The sequence below is a fragment of the Pseudophryne corroboree genome, chromosome 9 (assembly GCF_028390025.1).
Source record: "Pseudophryne corroboree isolate aPseCor3 chromosome 9, aPseCor3.hap2, whole genome shotgun sequence".
Taxonomy (NCBI): domain Eukaryota; kingdom Metazoa; phylum Chordata; class Amphibia; order Anura; family Myobatrachidae; genus Pseudophryne; species Pseudophryne corroboree.
Genome location: NC_086452.1, coordinates 420,422,011 through 420,439,615, shown reverse-complemented (window position 1 = coordinate 420,439,615; position 17,605 = coordinate 420,422,011). Strand labels below are relative to the sequence as shown.

The 17,605-nt window shown below is 43.8% G+C and overlaps 1 protein-coding gene across 1 annotated transcript in view; it reads left to right on the top strand.

The window, feature by feature from the left end:
- Nucleotides 1-17,605, top strand: part of SUCLG2 (succinate-CoA ligase GDP-forming subunit beta) — a 475,764-nt gene that overhangs the window by 329,287 nt on the left and 128,872 nt on the right. The window contains exon 9 of the mRNA XM_063940931.1: nt 3,441-3,583. Within this exon, the coding sequence (XP_063797001.1) occupies nt 3,441-3,583 (143 nt within the window). The remainder of the gene's footprint in view (nt 1-3,440; nt 3,584-17,605) is intronic.

Here is a 17,605-nt window from a genome sequence, read left to right as displayed (position 1 = left end):
CTAATAATAGAGTAATATATGCAAAAGATATTTCATAAAGGTATCATCAGGGAAATTTTTTTGTGTATGCACAGCAGACTGCCAGCCCCTAATGCTTGCCATAGCGGTGGTTCCACATGTGATCCCCTGATCAACTGTTTGGCCCAACAATACAAGTATCCCGGGTGATAACCATACACAAGCTGATGCAGTCATGCTTGAACCCAGTCCAAACAAATTCTGCCCATACGCAGCGTTTTTGGATGAAATTATCAGTCTTGATGACACATGTTTGCGTAATAGTAAAATAATTTTTTCCTGATTTTAACACTTCGCTCGTCAAGTAACAAAGGACGGTTAAGTCCTTATATGACAAATAATACTTTTTTTAAATTATACTACTAGGTGTATGTGGGCATTTAAGCCTTCATTGGATAATATCAATACAGGGGAGCTTCAATGAACGTATAAAGCATCATTTTTGTTATTAGTTGGGTTGTGTGCACCCCAGTTATAATTGGTTTCTCTCTCTTGTCCCCTCACTGTGGGGATTTGATAGAATATATGCGTTCATTTGTTTTAATTTTTTTTTTTAAATCGTAACACTGCATGATACATTCCAAAATATTTCTGCATGAAGGTAAAACATACTTTTAAGAAAAGATTTGCTAAGTGTGTTTTAATAGTGATTCATTTTAATAATGAATCCTGTTTTTAATTCAAAAATTGTGGTTGGTTTGAGACGGGATATTTTTGGTGCTCAGCAAGAAACAAAAGACCAACTTTAATTTGGGAAACTGTAATTACTCCAGCCAGAAAAAAACGCAAATGGTCATATTCGAAACCGCTCCCAGATATACGAATTACTGTCATAACTTTGAATCATAGACCGCATTTCTCACTTAGTAGGCCGTGACTGAAGCCATCGGAGAGCCAGTTATTGTGAACAATACACGGAGAATAACCTGCACATACATCAGTTTATACGGGAGTAATTTCTTGCCCGTAAAGTTCCAAAGGAGATGACAGCGCTGTGAGCGAGAATGGATGCACTTGTCAATAAACGCTAAATAAGTAAATTATAATGGCAGTGTGCAGTTATTAATCTAATTACTTTAGCATGGCTGGTGAGACAAAGACATATAGTATAAATATGGCTTGTTTCTTGCTTTCTTTATCCCTCTGTCATGTCTGTCTATGGTATTGCAAGATCAGATTGGCTGACCATTGCCCAGTGTGGCCTCTACCTGATCAGTCAAAATCTGATCAGATTGCTTTCGTCAACATCAGGGTCATTAATACCAAACCATCAGCAGATATTGGTGGTCAATGGTTGAACTTTACTTTGGTAACCGATGTGACCAATTTGCTTTAAGGGGTATGGGTCATTAGGTCGACAGTCATTAGGTCGACCACTTTTGGTCGACATGGTCACTAGGTCAACATGGTCATTAGGTCGACATGAACAAGGTCGATATGGAAAGAGGTAGACATGAGTTTTTTTTTACTTTTTTTGGTGTCATTTTCTTCGTAAAGTGACGGGGAACCCCAATTAGTGCACCGTGTCTTCTCGCATGGCACGCTTCGCTCACCATACTTCGGGCAAGGTGCCTCGCTCCGCTACCGCTGCGCTTTGCACAGGTTACTATTCCTAATCGTAGTCCACGTGGATCGTAAAGTATGGAAAAGTTCAAAAAATAAAGTGAAAAACTCATGACCTTTTTCCATGTCGACCTAATTCATGTCGACTAATAGTGGTTGACCTAATGACTGTCGACCTGATGATCGTATACCGCTTTAAGATTGGGCCTGATTATGAAGTGTGTGACATCACTTGCTTCTGTTTTTTAATATTGTTTCCTCCCATATTGGTTTTTTTAAGACCCCCCCCCCCCCCCCCCAATGGGATCTGCATGATGTCATACCTACTGTTTTCATCTCTTGCATTTTAAATCCTCTCTCACTCAATCTTCATTTGTCCATAGCTTTGCCCCTCTATATGTTTTGCAAATCGGTCAGATTTATTAATTGGATCTCAGCTGGGTCTGTCGGCAGTTTGATCTCACTGGATCAATGTAATTTGTGGCCAATATGATCACATTGGCATGCAGCGGAAATTAGATGGGCCTATGCCCCAACAAGTTGCGGTCAATTACTTCACGCTCACACAAGGGGGTCATCGGCCAGACTGGTTTTTCATATTGTCGGATCACAACCTCAATATGTGGAGCTGTATATTATTTTGAGTCTAGATTACTTAACTGCTTTCCCGTTGTTCTCCTAACAAGATATGTTCTGAGAACTCCCGGTTTACGAGGGCATATAGAGTAATATGACAAATTATGAAAATCTTCAAACCCTATTGTGGATTAAACTGAGCGTACTAAGCGACAAAATATGCCCCTTAACCTTGATTGTCCTGCTCCCCCGGCATGACACGTGAGTAGACCCACCATGCATAAGAAGTGCAATTTTGCAAAAAATTGAAGCTCTTCAAAATATATATCAATACATATAACCTGTTTTTATAAAACTATCTGTATGAGTCTGTTTAGAATTTTGTTGTGGAAATGTAGGATTGTAAATAGTCAACATTTGACCAAATTTGGCTTTATGTTTTTTGTTTTTGGTTTTTTTTATGGCAGAAATAGTGAATGGCTTTGCATTTGGAGTTTTTGCAGATTTTATGGCCTGGTATCCTGACATTTCTTGGGTAGAAGATTGAATCATTTAATTCAGTGGTTCTCAAACTCAGACCTCAAAGCCCTCTAACAGTCCTGGTTTTAAGACTGGTCATGCATCAGGAATGGTGACTTATGGGGAGATTTATCAAAGCTTTGAGAGAGAGAAAGTGCAAGGAGATATAGTACTTAAAAATGGCAGTTAGGAGCTGATTGTAAAGTATGTGGGGCTGGTTTTTCAATGAGTATTAAAACTTATTGCATGTGATAAATAGTGCCCCAGCCAATCAGCTCACAACTGTCATGTAAAATGACAATTGAGAGTGGATTGGCCGTAGCAGCATTTATCATACACGAGTTTTAAAACTCATTGAGTATGATAAAACTCGTTGATAAATCAGCTCCTATGTTTGAAAGTTGACAGTTATGAGCTGATTGGTTGGCACTTTATCATTCTCCAGTCTATCTCTCTCCAAGCTTTTGATAAATCTCCACATACTGTATATTTACATGGATATCCTTAAAACCTGGACTACAAAAGGAGGCTTGAGTTTGGGAAACGCTGGCTTAATTGTTTGGCTGTAGTGTATATAGTATATTACCAGAAACCATTGGGGAAGTTAGATCACAAACTTTACAATTGGCTGTTTTGAAAATGTATTTTTATAAGCCTGCAGCCCCAAAATGAATTCTGTTTTATAATTTATTGCAACCAGAACAGTGTATTTTTTTATTTTATTTTTACTAAATACATGTTTTTTTCTTATCTGTATTTCACAGTTAACGGTGCAGGTCTAGCCATGGCCACATGTGACATCATTGAACTGTATGGGGGATCGCCAGCAAACTTCCTCGATCTTGGAGGCGGGGTAAAAGAGTCCCAGGTCTATCAGGCCTTCAAGCTGCTTACTGCAGACCCCAAGGTAACCCGATAAGCACACAACATGCTAAATAGTACCGGTGGTCGCCCACACAGCAGCGGGCGGCCAATCCATTGACTAGGGCTGAGTCTCCAGGAAAAGTTGTGTTCATCCCAAAATTGATCCTCCACCGTGTTCAGCAGTACACTTTCATTTATACACAGTAGGTGGGATATAATAAGGTCCTAGTTCAGCGGCGCGTGGGATGCCGACCAAACTCTGACTTTTTTTTTTAAACAAGTAATCATCTACAAGGCTAAACCATGCCTTGTAAACATCTGCGTTTGGACGGCATCACCACGGCTACTGAATTCAGACTTCATTACATCCTGCTTAGTATCTTATTATAAAACTGTTCTGCCCCCCCTCCCCACCACCACCTTTATAAAGTCAATCCTTTTTAATGTATTAGTTTAACCCAAAGTTAAAAATAGGCCTTATGTGTATAACAAGGACACCAGAGAACTCAGAACACAACAAACATAGCTACTGATCTGCTTCACGTACTGATGCAAAATAGAACCTAGGAGCCCAAATCATGCTAGTAATTGGTCCCTCTGTGCAATATAATTGATTATGAATTGTGTACGGATAAATCATCTCACTGAGTTAGAGGAGAAATAAAACATTAATCTAATTAGTGGCCTATCTATGCAGAAAACTAGAATTTACAGCAGTCTTTGAGCTACAGTTGTATCCTGTTATAAATTATTTTATCTCTTCGTGCAGTACAGAGGCTGCTTATCTAAAGTTACTGTCGTTGGTAAAATGGTGATGCCTGTAGCGTTTTCTGACCGTTCTGCTTGTACCCAATTGGAAAATAGTACCAAACTGGTTGATTTATAGAACCCTAAGACAACCCCTCTATTTTCAGAAGCATTTACCTATAACAGGAAAAAGCATAAGGGATAGTAATTTAAGTGATGTTATCATTTATTTTATGGTAATTAACACTGATTACACAAGACAGGTACAGTAGTGTTGCCCAACTGTTGAATGTGTTTATCAACTGGAATGTAAGCTCAAACAAGAGGGGCCCTACCTATTCTTTATTTTCACATCCAAATTATCCCCTCCCCTTTTGTATTTTTCTTTATAGTCTTATATTGTATATTCTTTGTTATCCCCACTGTCTGGCACTGCTGAGTACTGTGGCATACAACAAATCAATGATAATATTAATAATGATGATGATAATAATAGTACTACTACTGTAATGATGATTGTAACAATGTTGCCAGATGATCTCTGACTTCTGGAATCCCAGTCCATTTAATTTCTCTAGAAAGTGGGCATGATGTGGGAGAATGCAGCCTACTCCTCTGGCGGACTCTCGCAAAGTAGTGTTCATTCTAGCACCCTGCACCAGTCACAGCCTGTGCAGTTCCTCTTTCCTGCCTAGGGTGTCGCTCTTTGCTCTGAGCACACTCTGGTCTGTATCTCAGTGCTGAGATACAGACAGCAGTGTGCTGGAAGCACCGGAGCACAGAGCTGCAGACCAGAGTATCCTAGAAACACGACAGCGACACCCCAGGCAGGAAAGAGGAACTGCACAGGTTATGACAGGTGCAGGGTGCTAGAATGGAAGTTTCATGAGAGTAGATAAGTATGTAACAGCAAGGTGTGAATTATTTATTTATTTACTCAAGAAAAGTATTGTCTCTGTAGTAAAATGATATTTACAGTGCAAGATTCCATAAAGTGCATGTTTTCTCTGAATGCTTTCCAGGAGTACATTCAGTACAGGTACAGCAGGCTTTAAAGTGAGATGCCTCAAACCACACTGTTCATGTGTTCCCTTTTTGGCATCATGTTGTTGTAAATTCTAAATCCTGCTTGCCTGGAGTAAACAGTCTGCTAGATCAGTGGTACCCCTTGACAGCCGCGTGCCTGGAGTAACCAGTGTGTTAGATCAGTGGTACCCTTTGGCAGCCGCTTCCCAAGAGTATCCAGTCTGCTAGATTAGTGGTACCCCTTGGCAGCTGCTTACCTGGAGTAGCCAGTCTGCTAGATCACTGGAATCCCTTGGCAGCCGCTTGCCTGGAATAACCAGTCTGCTAGATTAGTGGAACCCCTTGGCAGCTGCTTGCCTGGAGTAGCCAGTCTGCTAGATCAGTGGTGCTCCCTGTCAGCCGCTTGCCTGGAGTAACCAGTCTGTTAGATCAGTGGTGCTCCCTGTCAGCCGCTTGCCTGGAGTAACCAGTCTACTAGATCAGTGGTACTCTCTATCAGCCGCTTGCCTGGAGTAGCCAGTCTACTAGATCAGTGGTACTCTCTATCAGCCGCTTGCCTGGAGTAACCAGTCTGTTAGATCAGTGGTGCTCCCTGTCAGCCGCTTGCCTGGAGTAACCAGTCTACTAGATCAGTGGTACTCTCTATCAGCCGCTTGCCTGGAGTAGCCAGTCTACTAGATCAGTGGTACTCTCTATCAGCCGCTTGCCTGGAGTAACCAGTCTGTTAGATCAGTAGTACTCCCTGGCAGCCCATTTGTGTTATTTGTACCTCCCAGTACTGCAAATCAATACATGTGTATTGAATATAATTGATAACAGAAGAGCTGTTCACGGTCGTTATCTATTAAAGCAGTAAATGTGCTATAAGCAAGATTTTTTTAATAAAATGGCACAAGAATAAAATCATTTGCACATATATTTATGAAAAGTTGACAATAAAACTATAGTCTGTATATATTTTCTTTTAGAGATTATCAGCATAGGGCTGGAGATCCCTAGGGCACTGCTTTGCCTGTTGTGGTATGATATATGTCAACATTTATAATGTAGACAGAGATGAAATTATGACATGTTAGAATGTAGATATATCGTCCCTGGTGGCTCCAGCGGCATCTTCCAGTTCCCGGAGGTCACATGACTGTGACTTCCGGGACAGATCTTTGTATGTATACTTCTTCTATTTCTAACCCTAATCCCTAACCCTCTCTCTAGTGCCTAACCTTAAACATTCATAAGGTCCCATTTCATGCTGCTGCAAGACTAAAATCAATTGGACGCTTTCTACATCCATCTATCTGCTGCTACACAGAGTTTTCAAACACTCTTGTATATATAATACCTGCCAAAGATGGTCCCAGCAGTGACGTGCGGTGAGGTCAGTGGCTGGGGAGGCACTGGCAGCTCACCACCCCCCCTTCCCCCAGCATGCCCGGACATAATGGGCCCGCTGGCACCTGTAGTACACCTGTAAAGAAAATATTAAAATAAAACACCCCACTGTCTCAAAAAAAAGTTTTATTAGACAGGGTCTTCACCTGGGGGCGGCTGCCTTTAAGCTCTTTTGCATGGCCACCGCCTTCCCAGGGCTTCCGGCGTCTTCACCTGGGGAGCCGCAGCCTCCCCACGGTTTCCGACGTTTTCACCTGGTGGACGGCGGCCTTTAAGCTCTTTTGCATGGCCGCCGCCCATCAGGTGAAGACGCTGGAAGCCCTGGGGAGGCGGCGGCCATGCAAAAGAGCTTAAAGGTCGCCGCCCACCAGGGGAAGACGCTGGAAGCCGTGGGGAGGCGGCGGCCATGCAAAAGAGCTTAAAGGCCGCTGCCCACCAGGTGAAGACGCTTGGAAGCCCTGGAGAGGTGGCGGCCATGCAAAAGAGCTTAAAGGCCGCCGCCCACCAGGTGAAGCCGCTGGAAGCCCTTGGGAGGTGCCTCTCCTGACGTCCCTGGGTTCCAGTCACAAAGTATTGCATGAATAAACTGTATTCTATACTTGTGCCGTATTTAGCGATCTAATGCCGGTTAAGTTGAGGTTTGTTACAGGAGAAGAAAGTAGAAGTAAGTTTAAGATTATACTAATTTGGAGCCATTATCTTGCAATAGAAAGAGCTGTTTTGGAAAACCTAGAGCAGGAATTAATAAGATTGAAAAGCAGGACTAGATTTGCTCTCTGAACACATGCCCACTTCTCCTAACAACATACAGAGTTACTGTACATCACATACAAAGACAGCCAAACATTCACAGAGAGTGCTAAGCGGCAGGTCTGCCATTAATGCAGCTGGTGTGGAAGCTACAAGGTCCGGAAGAGAGTGGGGTCCAAACAGGTCTTCACTGTGCATGCGCCAAGCCCTGTGTTTGCTCAGAATAGCAGACTGCAGGCCTCATCTGTGCAGTGTCTCTACAGTACAGGAATTGGGGGAGTGTAATGACATGACTGTACCTTCTTCCAAAATTGTGCCATGCTGCACCCTTGGAGAGTGCCCCTTTGGTATGTTCACTAAAGGGGTTCATAAACCCTAATTTCTTTGTCTGTTTATTATTTAATAAGTTATTTATGTAGAACCAGCGTATTCCGTTGCGCTTTACACAAGCAGCCTAAACAGATGAGGCCTTAAAATGTAAATCTGAAATCCTAATCCTTATTACTACAGTAATAATGACAATCTACCAGCAATATGTTGTTTGCCGCCGAAAACTGCGTTCATCAAGGAATTAAAGGTTCTTTGCTAAATATCACATCTTTGTTCCTCGCCATCACTAGGTTAAGTCTCTTCTCTAATCTCAGGAAAGCCAGAGTCCCTGCTATCTTTAGCTAATAGAATTACAATTGCAGAATCCTTGCACTTGCAGAAGGGTGTCTGAGCCTGCCCGGTGCTGGTGTTCCTGTCAGACTGCTGCCCACGTATCTAAATTCTAAGCATTATCCACAGCCAGCATGGGTGAAATGCAGAGGGAAGCAAGGGCACTTGGCTTAGTTGTCTCAATCCTCCCTAAGGCTTCGCTCACAGCCTTACGCTTAATTATTTTATTTTCAGCTTATCAGTTACTACTACTTCTTCTTTTTTTCCCTCCTCCCAATTAATCGTTATCACAAGCAATGCACCTTTCCCCGGCTTCTACCCTCAATTAAAACAAAGACAAAATTGTTTCTAAGCAAACATCTGTGGCTGTGCCTTAATAATTGGAGACCTTAACATACTTTCTGTAAACAGCCTGTAATTAAGACATTTAAAAGTTGAACTCGTTATACAGAAGGTTAAACGCACTTATTGAATTTTCCGGCTTGCAGTGAGCTGCTAAATAACGCTTGTGGTTTTCATAGACAAGACCACAAGCTTTAATGATTCACACTGCTATTGTTTAGGGTTGAGCCACAATTACCAAATCATTGCCAGCGCTTTTGAAATATACATAGATTAAATATCTGTAGATGCTTTCCGAAATAATGGAGGTTACAGGCATGAGAGGAGGCTAGGATGTAAACATAATGTATTATGGAATTAAAGAAGACATTTTATAATGCAGTTGTCCCTATAAACTACCACCTTTCTTATTTACTGGTTCATGAAATATTGCCTTTTGTTCCATAATGCCGTTTATTCTAGATGTGGCCCCCTGTTCACTGGCAGTACGGTGACCTCTGTATCAGTCGCTCTCAGGTCAGTTTATATCTCCATGTCTCAAGCTCTGGTTTACAGAAACCAGGTTATGTTCATAATACCCCTTTTCCAATGCTGCAATAACCTGGGTTATTGCCAGGTCTACCTGGATTATTGCCAGGTCTACCTGGGTCACGGCTCAATGGAAAAGGGTCCCTGAAAAATAACCTGGGTCCAGTGACGAAGGAATCCAACCCAGGTAGCGGTGCAGTTTAAATGGGTCCAGCTAAAAGCCTATGAGCAGGCACTCACTGGCACTTTCAAGTGATGTTCTCTCCAAACACCAGCAGAAGGAATACCCATTGCTAACCCAGGTCCAGGGCCATAAAGAGGTTTGCCAGTCCCAGTTACTGTAAGGGGGGCGTGATATAATCGGTGGCATGGCCCCCCTTCAAAAGAAACCTATATACATATAACATTTTATCTGCACAGGGTTGCCACCATCTGCCCTTCAGCAGTACTTTCCTCAGTGGCGCCACCTTTCAAGTAATGTTCAAGAAGATGGCACATGTACGTGTCTTTGCTTGAACTGCACAGCGCCATCTTTCAGAAGATGTCACTGTGAAGATTGCGCCATGGAGGAGTGACACGCTTGCTGAAGCAAGGTAGGTGCAGTGCGGAGGCGGAGCCAGGTAATTAGTAACCCCCCCTTGGCGGAACTAGCCTTTCCAGTCTGCGGTATGAACAGGGTTTCAAGCTGCTGTGAAACCGTGTTCAACCATGTCGGACCCAAGGTTTTGGTGGAAAAGGGGTATTAATGAGCATTCAGACACAGTTGTGGCAGTGCAGTACAGGAGCAAAGAGATGGGCTCCAGACACTGTCTTGATCAAATGATTGCACTTCTTTCTCTGTCCTGCACAGTTCTTTGGTGTAGTACTCATGAGGAAATTTGCCCATGTGGATGGTCACAAGAACTGACATTTACTGTCCCTCAAGATGGTCACTGTGATCTCTCATCTCACTGCTAGTCTCTGTAACTCTCCTCCACCCAGCCTTGGGCTTCGCTCTCAGCTAGCTTGTTACAGATGAGCTTCTAAACCCGCACTGCTTGGACAGGCGTACTATTCTCTGTACTAGTCTCTTACCATGGGCTCTAACTGTGGGGTCTATTTACTAAGCCTTGGATGGAGATAAAGTGGTCAGAGATGAAGTACCAGCCAATCAGCTCCTAACTGCCATGTTACATGCTGTGTTTGAAAAATGACAGTTAGGAGCTGGTTGGTTAGGACTCTATCTCTGTCCACTTTTTCTCCATTCAAGCTTAGTAAATAGACCCCCCTGTTCCATAGCCTTTTCTTTCAATCTCAGACTCGCTTTTGTACCCAATGGTCATCTGGGATTTGACAGCATAGGTCTCAGCACTTGGGAAGGATCATGGCCGGGACTAACTTGATGTGACGTGAACTTGAATGAGCACTTGTCAGAGTTGTCCTTGTGTAAAAATTGGTCTCCTGATTTGACTGTCCACATTCATTTGCATTCTTTAAATTCATGGAGGATTCATCTAAGGAAAGTGGTCTGTGCTGGATGCCAGGGACCAACTCTCTTGACTCAAAGTGAAGATAGGTTCCCAGCCCTGGGCGACCAGAGCCATTATAGCATTCACTGATCTGCGGACTTGAGTAGGAATGCAGCTTCTTATTGGATTGATTCTACATTCACTATATGTCCTCCGGAGACAGCAATTTCAATTATTTGACACTTAAATAATTTCAGTATCACTTTATTTCACTCCTAATCAGAACACATCCATTTACTGCAGAATGAAGGCTGAGTCGGCTGAATGATGGCTGTTTGATAACCAAACCATCTAAACCGTGTTTCAGCAATGTTCAGGCTGTTAACGATTATCGTTGTGGTCCATACCATTATCGGTAATCAGTCAAACCCATCTCTTGGTCGGCTAGTTTGCACGACTATCATGCAGTGTATGGCCAGCTTAGAAAGGTGGCAAGTCACTGTTAATAACTTGTGCTGGACATTCCTTGGTCACACCTGCACCAGTTTATAGTGTAATCTTCATTATAAGCCAGACAGGTAGTCTAAAGGGCCCCATACACTTATACGACATGACGGTCCGTCATGTCGTCTCAGATTACCCTTCAACCTCCCGGCAGCCTCCCCGGCGGCAGGATAGTAAAAGATACATTGTATGCGGTCCTTTTGCATACGATGTATCTTATACGATCTCAGCCATGTCTGCGGGATCCGACATATCAAGAGTGCAGCACTCGTGATATGTCGGATCTAGGCGGATCCGATCCGATGCTCACGAGAACACACATCGGATCGGGTGTAAAGCACAGCGAAAATGCCCGATTTCACCCACTATATCGGCCCGAATTGGGCTGAAATTGGGCATTATCGTTGCAGTTTTAGAAACCAACTGTAACTTCTTAAAGTATTTTCTTAAACATTCCAGATTCCGTTATCTGTACTTATCAGCCATAATGTATTCTCAATAATCTAACCCCCTGTGCTTTTCCTTTTAGTTTATGTTTTATTAGGTATTGCAGTCTATAATCAATATCGCGTGCTGTAATTTTCCAACGTTTTCCTCCGAATGCAGCTCGCGCTACAGTCTTTGCTCTAGATCCAAATAGTTTGACTAATTCATTTTTCCTTTTGTTCAATTACTGTACCTGAAACTTGGTTTTCACGGGAGGATTTCAACCTATTATTGTTCCTGTAGCATTTAATCTCTTTAAAGCGTGTTTTTTTTCTTCCCCCCTCTTTTTTTCTTTCTTCATCTGAGAGCATTTGGCTATGATTTAATTCACTCTCCGTACTTGTTACAGAATACAACCTTCAGATGGTGCGTGGGCAGCTCACAACACTTTAAAACACTGTTCACTAATCCGTCTTTTATTTTACGTTGAGCAAAATAACGGCATTTATCAAAATCATAATGTGAATTAAGCATGAGCTAGTGTCAAGAGGCTCCTCGTGTGCATTTAGCCTTTTCTATCGCCCCCCTCTTCTTGTGCCACTTTTCGCTATTAAAAGGATCACTTGTCAAAAGTTGAAGTTGCATTCTATTTGGCTACTGGGCATGGTATAGAAGAAAGAAACAGGCTGTTATTTAGTCACACTGCAAGTTAAAGCCGCAAACTTAAGGTCATTTGCAAAGCAATAAGGAGTTTACTAACACTATATAAATAAATGCAAATAGCAACAGTAATTTTAAGCCTACAGTAGTTATACTGTTGTCCATTAATCCAGCCCTTACTATGTCTGTGAAATTAAACAGATTGCAATCATGGTGTGGTAAATGGTTTGCCACCTATTGCCCATATTTCACCATTCTTATGTGAACAGAGCCTCTAAGGCTGTTTCCAGGGCAGGCAATCACGAGACCGCCTGTCAGGATCCTGGCGGTTTCGATGCCTAGGCCGGAATCCGGACAGGCGGTGAAATGTCTCCGCCGGAATACCCGGCACCACATGCTGTTCTCCCTCTGTGGGTGTGCACGACACCCATAGAGTGAGAGTAGATCCTGCCTGCAGCATGGCATGCACAGTAAGCCCGCAAGGGTCTTTCTAGCGCTTGCTCCGCTGCCGGCATCAGTGCCGTAACTAGACATTTTAGCGCTGTGTGCAAGAAATGGCATCACCCCCCCACCCCCCGTTAACGCAAACCGGCGGCAGTGCGCGCCGTAGGCGCGTGCAAAAAATATAGGGGTGTGGCTTCACGGGAAGGGGGTGTGGCCACAAAATAATACCAATTCATATAACGGTGCACAGTAGTCTCCATTATTCAAATTACGCCGCACAGTAGCGCCACTACACCAGGTAGAGCCCCTTTTACACCTTATGGTGGACAGATTCACCTTTCAGCTGTCCTGTACTTCTATGCGGTGCTGGAGCCTCTGCTGCTCGGTTGCCAGGGCAAAATACAGGGAGCCGTCGGAGGAGCGCAGCGCCGCAGATCAGAGGCTCAGACCACGACCACCACCTGCCCAATCACCCGCTGATCAGTGAGCCACCTCCTCAGGGACGGGCAGTGGGAGCGCAGCCAGGGGAATATGCGCTCTAACTAGGTGTGCGCTGTCGGCAATGCCCCTTCAGCACACACCTAGTTACGGCGCTGGCCGGCATACTTATGGCCGGGATCCCAGCCACCGATAAAAGGTATATATTCCGTTTCCAGTTTTGGCTCCTGTTCAGTAGAGTGCAGGTTGTGTAACTGTTGCCAGATATAATTACCCACTGCTTTGTCCTCTCTGTTGGGTGGTGTTTCCATCCGCCGTCACTGGGTGTCGCTCACAGCAGCCATCAACCTTTTACTGATGCTGCCTTATCTGCTACGAGCCCTGATAGGCAATCAGATTTCGGAGTGAGACAGGAAAGCATATTACTATTGGCCAGTTATGATTCGTGTTTTGCCCAGAGGAAAGCAGAGCGGACATCAGGGAAGATTGAATCTGAAGCAACTACTGCACTTCCAATTACCTTTTTGCCTTCATTCACTCCAACTTACAGCTGTCCCTCATGCCCCTCTATGTACGGAGGGCAGATTGTGAATGCAGGTGGTGAAGTAGGTGTCTGTGGTGGTGGTTTATAATTTTTCTATTAAATGTATTTTATTTTTTATACCCCTATTACTTCTATGAGGGATGTGTGTGTATATATATATATATGTGTGTGTATATATGTCTGTGTATATATGTGTGTGTGTGTGTGTGTATATATATATATATATATATATATATATATATATATAGTACCTTTAATACACAAGTTACTCACGTCAACCGCGGTGCTGACCAGTGACTTCACCGCCAGGTCTGTCACACCCAGCCCACAGCTGATTGGCTGAGAAACGCCCTCCCACACAAGTTACATCCAATGGGAGGCTCTGCCCTTTGCTTGCTGTGTGTTCCCTGGACTTCACTGGGCTGCAGAGGAACTTGCCATCAGGGGAAAGCTGCGGTGCCTGTACAGCAGGAGAATATTATCTTCCACTGTAATGCATATGATATAGATAGCACACTGTCTCCGTGTGTAGTAACTCTTATATGTGGTGTAGTACATGTAATTGTTGTGAACCATGAGTGTCAGTGCAGATGTGTAACTATAGCCAGCGGCACATGCTATCCCGCTGTATAATACACTGGAGCCTGGTATAGGTATCTCATTGGTAGTCTGCAGTGTAAGCTACTCCGTTGTATGCGTCCCACCGGCAGCGTGTCACGTTTACTCAGCGGCTCTCCCCTTCCCTCTCCGTATTAGCGGTTGCTGTAACAGCAGCCGGCCAGGGTTCACAGCTGTTATACATTGCCTGTAACACACCCACAGGCCGGCGGCAGCTGCTGTTACAGCAACCGCTAATACGGAGAGGAGAGAGGAGGGGAGAGGTCAGCAGACGCACCATCAGCACTGACACTCATGGTTCACAACAATTACATGTACTGCACCACGTCTCCCCCGCATCCACCACTCTCCCAACCACAGCACCTACTAGGGGATTCATCGTGCCCTGCGTGCACTGTTCACGCCGTTGCAAGGGGCTATGACCCCTTAACCATCGCACGCCCTTTGCACGTGCAATATTTAACCACTCACAAACTTATGACTGGAGGTAATACTCCATATAATACAAATATATATATATCCTCCTGTCAAAGTCGAAAAATATTGTAATACATGCCTAATGTACTAACCCCATGCACATGCCCGCTGCGCATGCACTCGCTCTGCCGTGCTTGCACATATCGGCAACTTGCGTAACGGAGCTTTCCACGGCCATGCGCCTTGGCGCGTGGTATGCGCAGTTACGGTAGGGTTTGTGAACGCATAGAGGGTTATTAGAACATTACATATTTAACCCTTATAGTGCACATTGTACACTTAGCCCCCTGCACCACATCAGAAAGAAATAGCTGTTTAAAATAGTAACAGAACAAAGGGATTCACCTTTACAGGATAGGAGGGGACAGAACAAGGTTACAAGGTGGTGTTTGGTGTCCAGCTGTAGGGTATTTTAAGGGAAACATTCTGGTGTTGGTTTGAGAAAGATCGCTTGTTCCTGCGTATAGTTATGTGCAAAAGTAGAATATTAACATTGACTGTGTTTACAGTGTATTGTGTATGCGGGGGGAGTCCAGAGGAGACCACCCACAGGGGCAGTTGGGGAGGGACATCGCCCACCTATTCAAATCCACCTATGACCTCTCCTGTAATGTAAATGACCATCCCTGCGTCCAATGGACAAAGAGATTACAGTATCCATTGTGTTATGTTTTGGATGAAGTGAATAAAGAGAGCCTACAGCAGGCTTAGTCAGACAGAAGGCTCACAACGCTATCTATCAGATGGCGGAGGACCGGATCTGGGTTGCGCTTGCGAATATTCTCACATACGTACATTCTCTGTAGCCATTATTCTGTTTAGATTTACTTGTTAGTCTGTAGTGTATAACTTGTATTGTTTTACCTTTTTGGAATCAATCCACGGAGGCCTTAGAACCCTGTGGTTTAAACTACAAAACAGTGTTGTGTTTTCACTTTCCTGCCTGGGCTTTAAAGTAGATTAACCTGTTTAAGGTGTATATGCATTGTTAAGGTGTACGCACTGCGGATACTTTGTATCACCAGCGCTACTTAAGGTTTAAAGGTATTAACATTGTTACAGTACATTGCTGCCAAAGGTTTAAAGTATAAGCATATTATCACATTGTATAACTGTATAAGGTTTTAAGGTGTATTAATTGTGTGTGCGCACGCTTTGTGTGCTTTGTACCCACAGTGCGGCGTTTGTACGCTGAGTGCGTATACGGTACGGGACTCTGTGCGCAAATAGCGTACGAAGTACGTAGCGTGAGCTAGCGACCGCAGCAGCTCCATGGTAAAGGTGTGTTTAAAGGTATAGCTTTATGGTTTAAGATAATATCAACATTATCACTCCACAATCAGGCGGCACTCAGAAACTGGATAAATGGTGAATACTGGATACACTGGGTAGTGTGTTATACTGAAGACGGGGGCTTGACCCCCGAAACGTTGAAATAAAGCACTGGACGTTTTCACCATTTATCCAGTCTCTGAGTGCCGCCTGATTGTGGAGGATATAGAAGGGTACCCATTCCCTGAGGAGGGCACCGGAGAGAGTGCTGGACCAGTGTGAGGAGAGTGTGTGTGTGTGTGTGTATGTATAGTTTTTTTGTTTGTTTGCTTGTCTATCTGGTTATGCTATCGGACACCCCTGCACCGCCTGAGATGACACCAGCGTGAGGTGGCCCGGTTGGATCCAGGCCATTATATATATGATGTGCAGAGACGCGGTCTACAGTGATGCATCAGATTACCGCTGCCAGGGATACAGTGGGTTTCCCCCTCCTCATGCCTGTGGTATTTAAGCAGCCTGCTGCCGTTCAGAGAGCTATTTGTGACTACTTGAACTCCATACCCCTATTTGTATTAGTGACCTGGTATTAATTCACTCACCCACTTGCAGTTTTCAATAGAGTTTGCAGCTTTTGCATTTCGGGAAGAAGAAAGCTTAGAAAATCAATAATGTGATTGGGAAAGTGGGTAAGAGGGCAATGCCATTATTTCATTTTATTAAATAACTGATACTCAGGACAAAGGGAAAAATGTTTGATTTAAGGTTTCAAAATCACAAAGTGTGACATTTCATTGACGGTACATAAAAGAACAAATTACGCTTTAGTTGGAAAGTCATAGGAACCTTATCAGAACTGTTCCGTTCCTGCCGCTCCCCAGAGTTTCTCTTCTCTGACGGCTGATTGAGTATATGCTCTGTGGATTGTGAAGGATTTTCCTTTAATCAGGACCTGCACTGAAGCACATACTGTTCTGTCTGGGGGAAAAGCAAATAATCCTCCTCCTACCCCTCCCAAAAATGCAGATAGAACAGACTGTGTGATTTTGTTTCTTATTTTACTTGTGTGTCTGCATCTTTTGTTGCTTCTGTTATAACCTCAGCGCTATTACATATTACTGCATATCGTCCTGATTAAGATGGGAACGGAGGTGCGCCCTGCACTCCAAAGTACTGATTATCGGTACTTTGCACATGTGCAGGACCAATTCTGCCCGTTTGCGAACTGGCACTGCGACATAGGACGTAGTCTGACATCAGACTGACATTGATTGACAGTCTGATGCCGTCAGGGGTGGGGAGGGGGCAGCAACGGACGGAGGCGTATCGCCGCCGTTTAAGGGGAGGGAAGAGGCCAGGGATCTCCATCATAGAACAGAGATTCCTGTCCTCTGTGACAGGTAGCTTGCCCGGCGCCGAGCATTAACCATGCATTTTTGCTAACCTTTAAAATCTGTGAGGTTTGTATGCCTCACCCTGTATTAAAAACAAAAACAAAAAAAAACATTATATTGTTTATATAATAAAAAAAAAAGGAAGGCATTCTTGTCTAATCGCTCAGAATCACTCCATACTAATTTTGGCTTTTCCCTGTGGCCAGGAGCCGTAGCATGCGCTTATCTAAGACGATTGCGTTTGACGTGCGCTGTCACAGGTGTTTTCTCAGCACCAGCAGGTATCCACCCTTTGTCTATGTGGGAGAGCTCAGATGGTACTACAGTGCTGGATTTATGTTCTGCATTCGTTCTGCAGCCCAATTTAATGTGGATTGTTTGTGACAATAATTTGTATG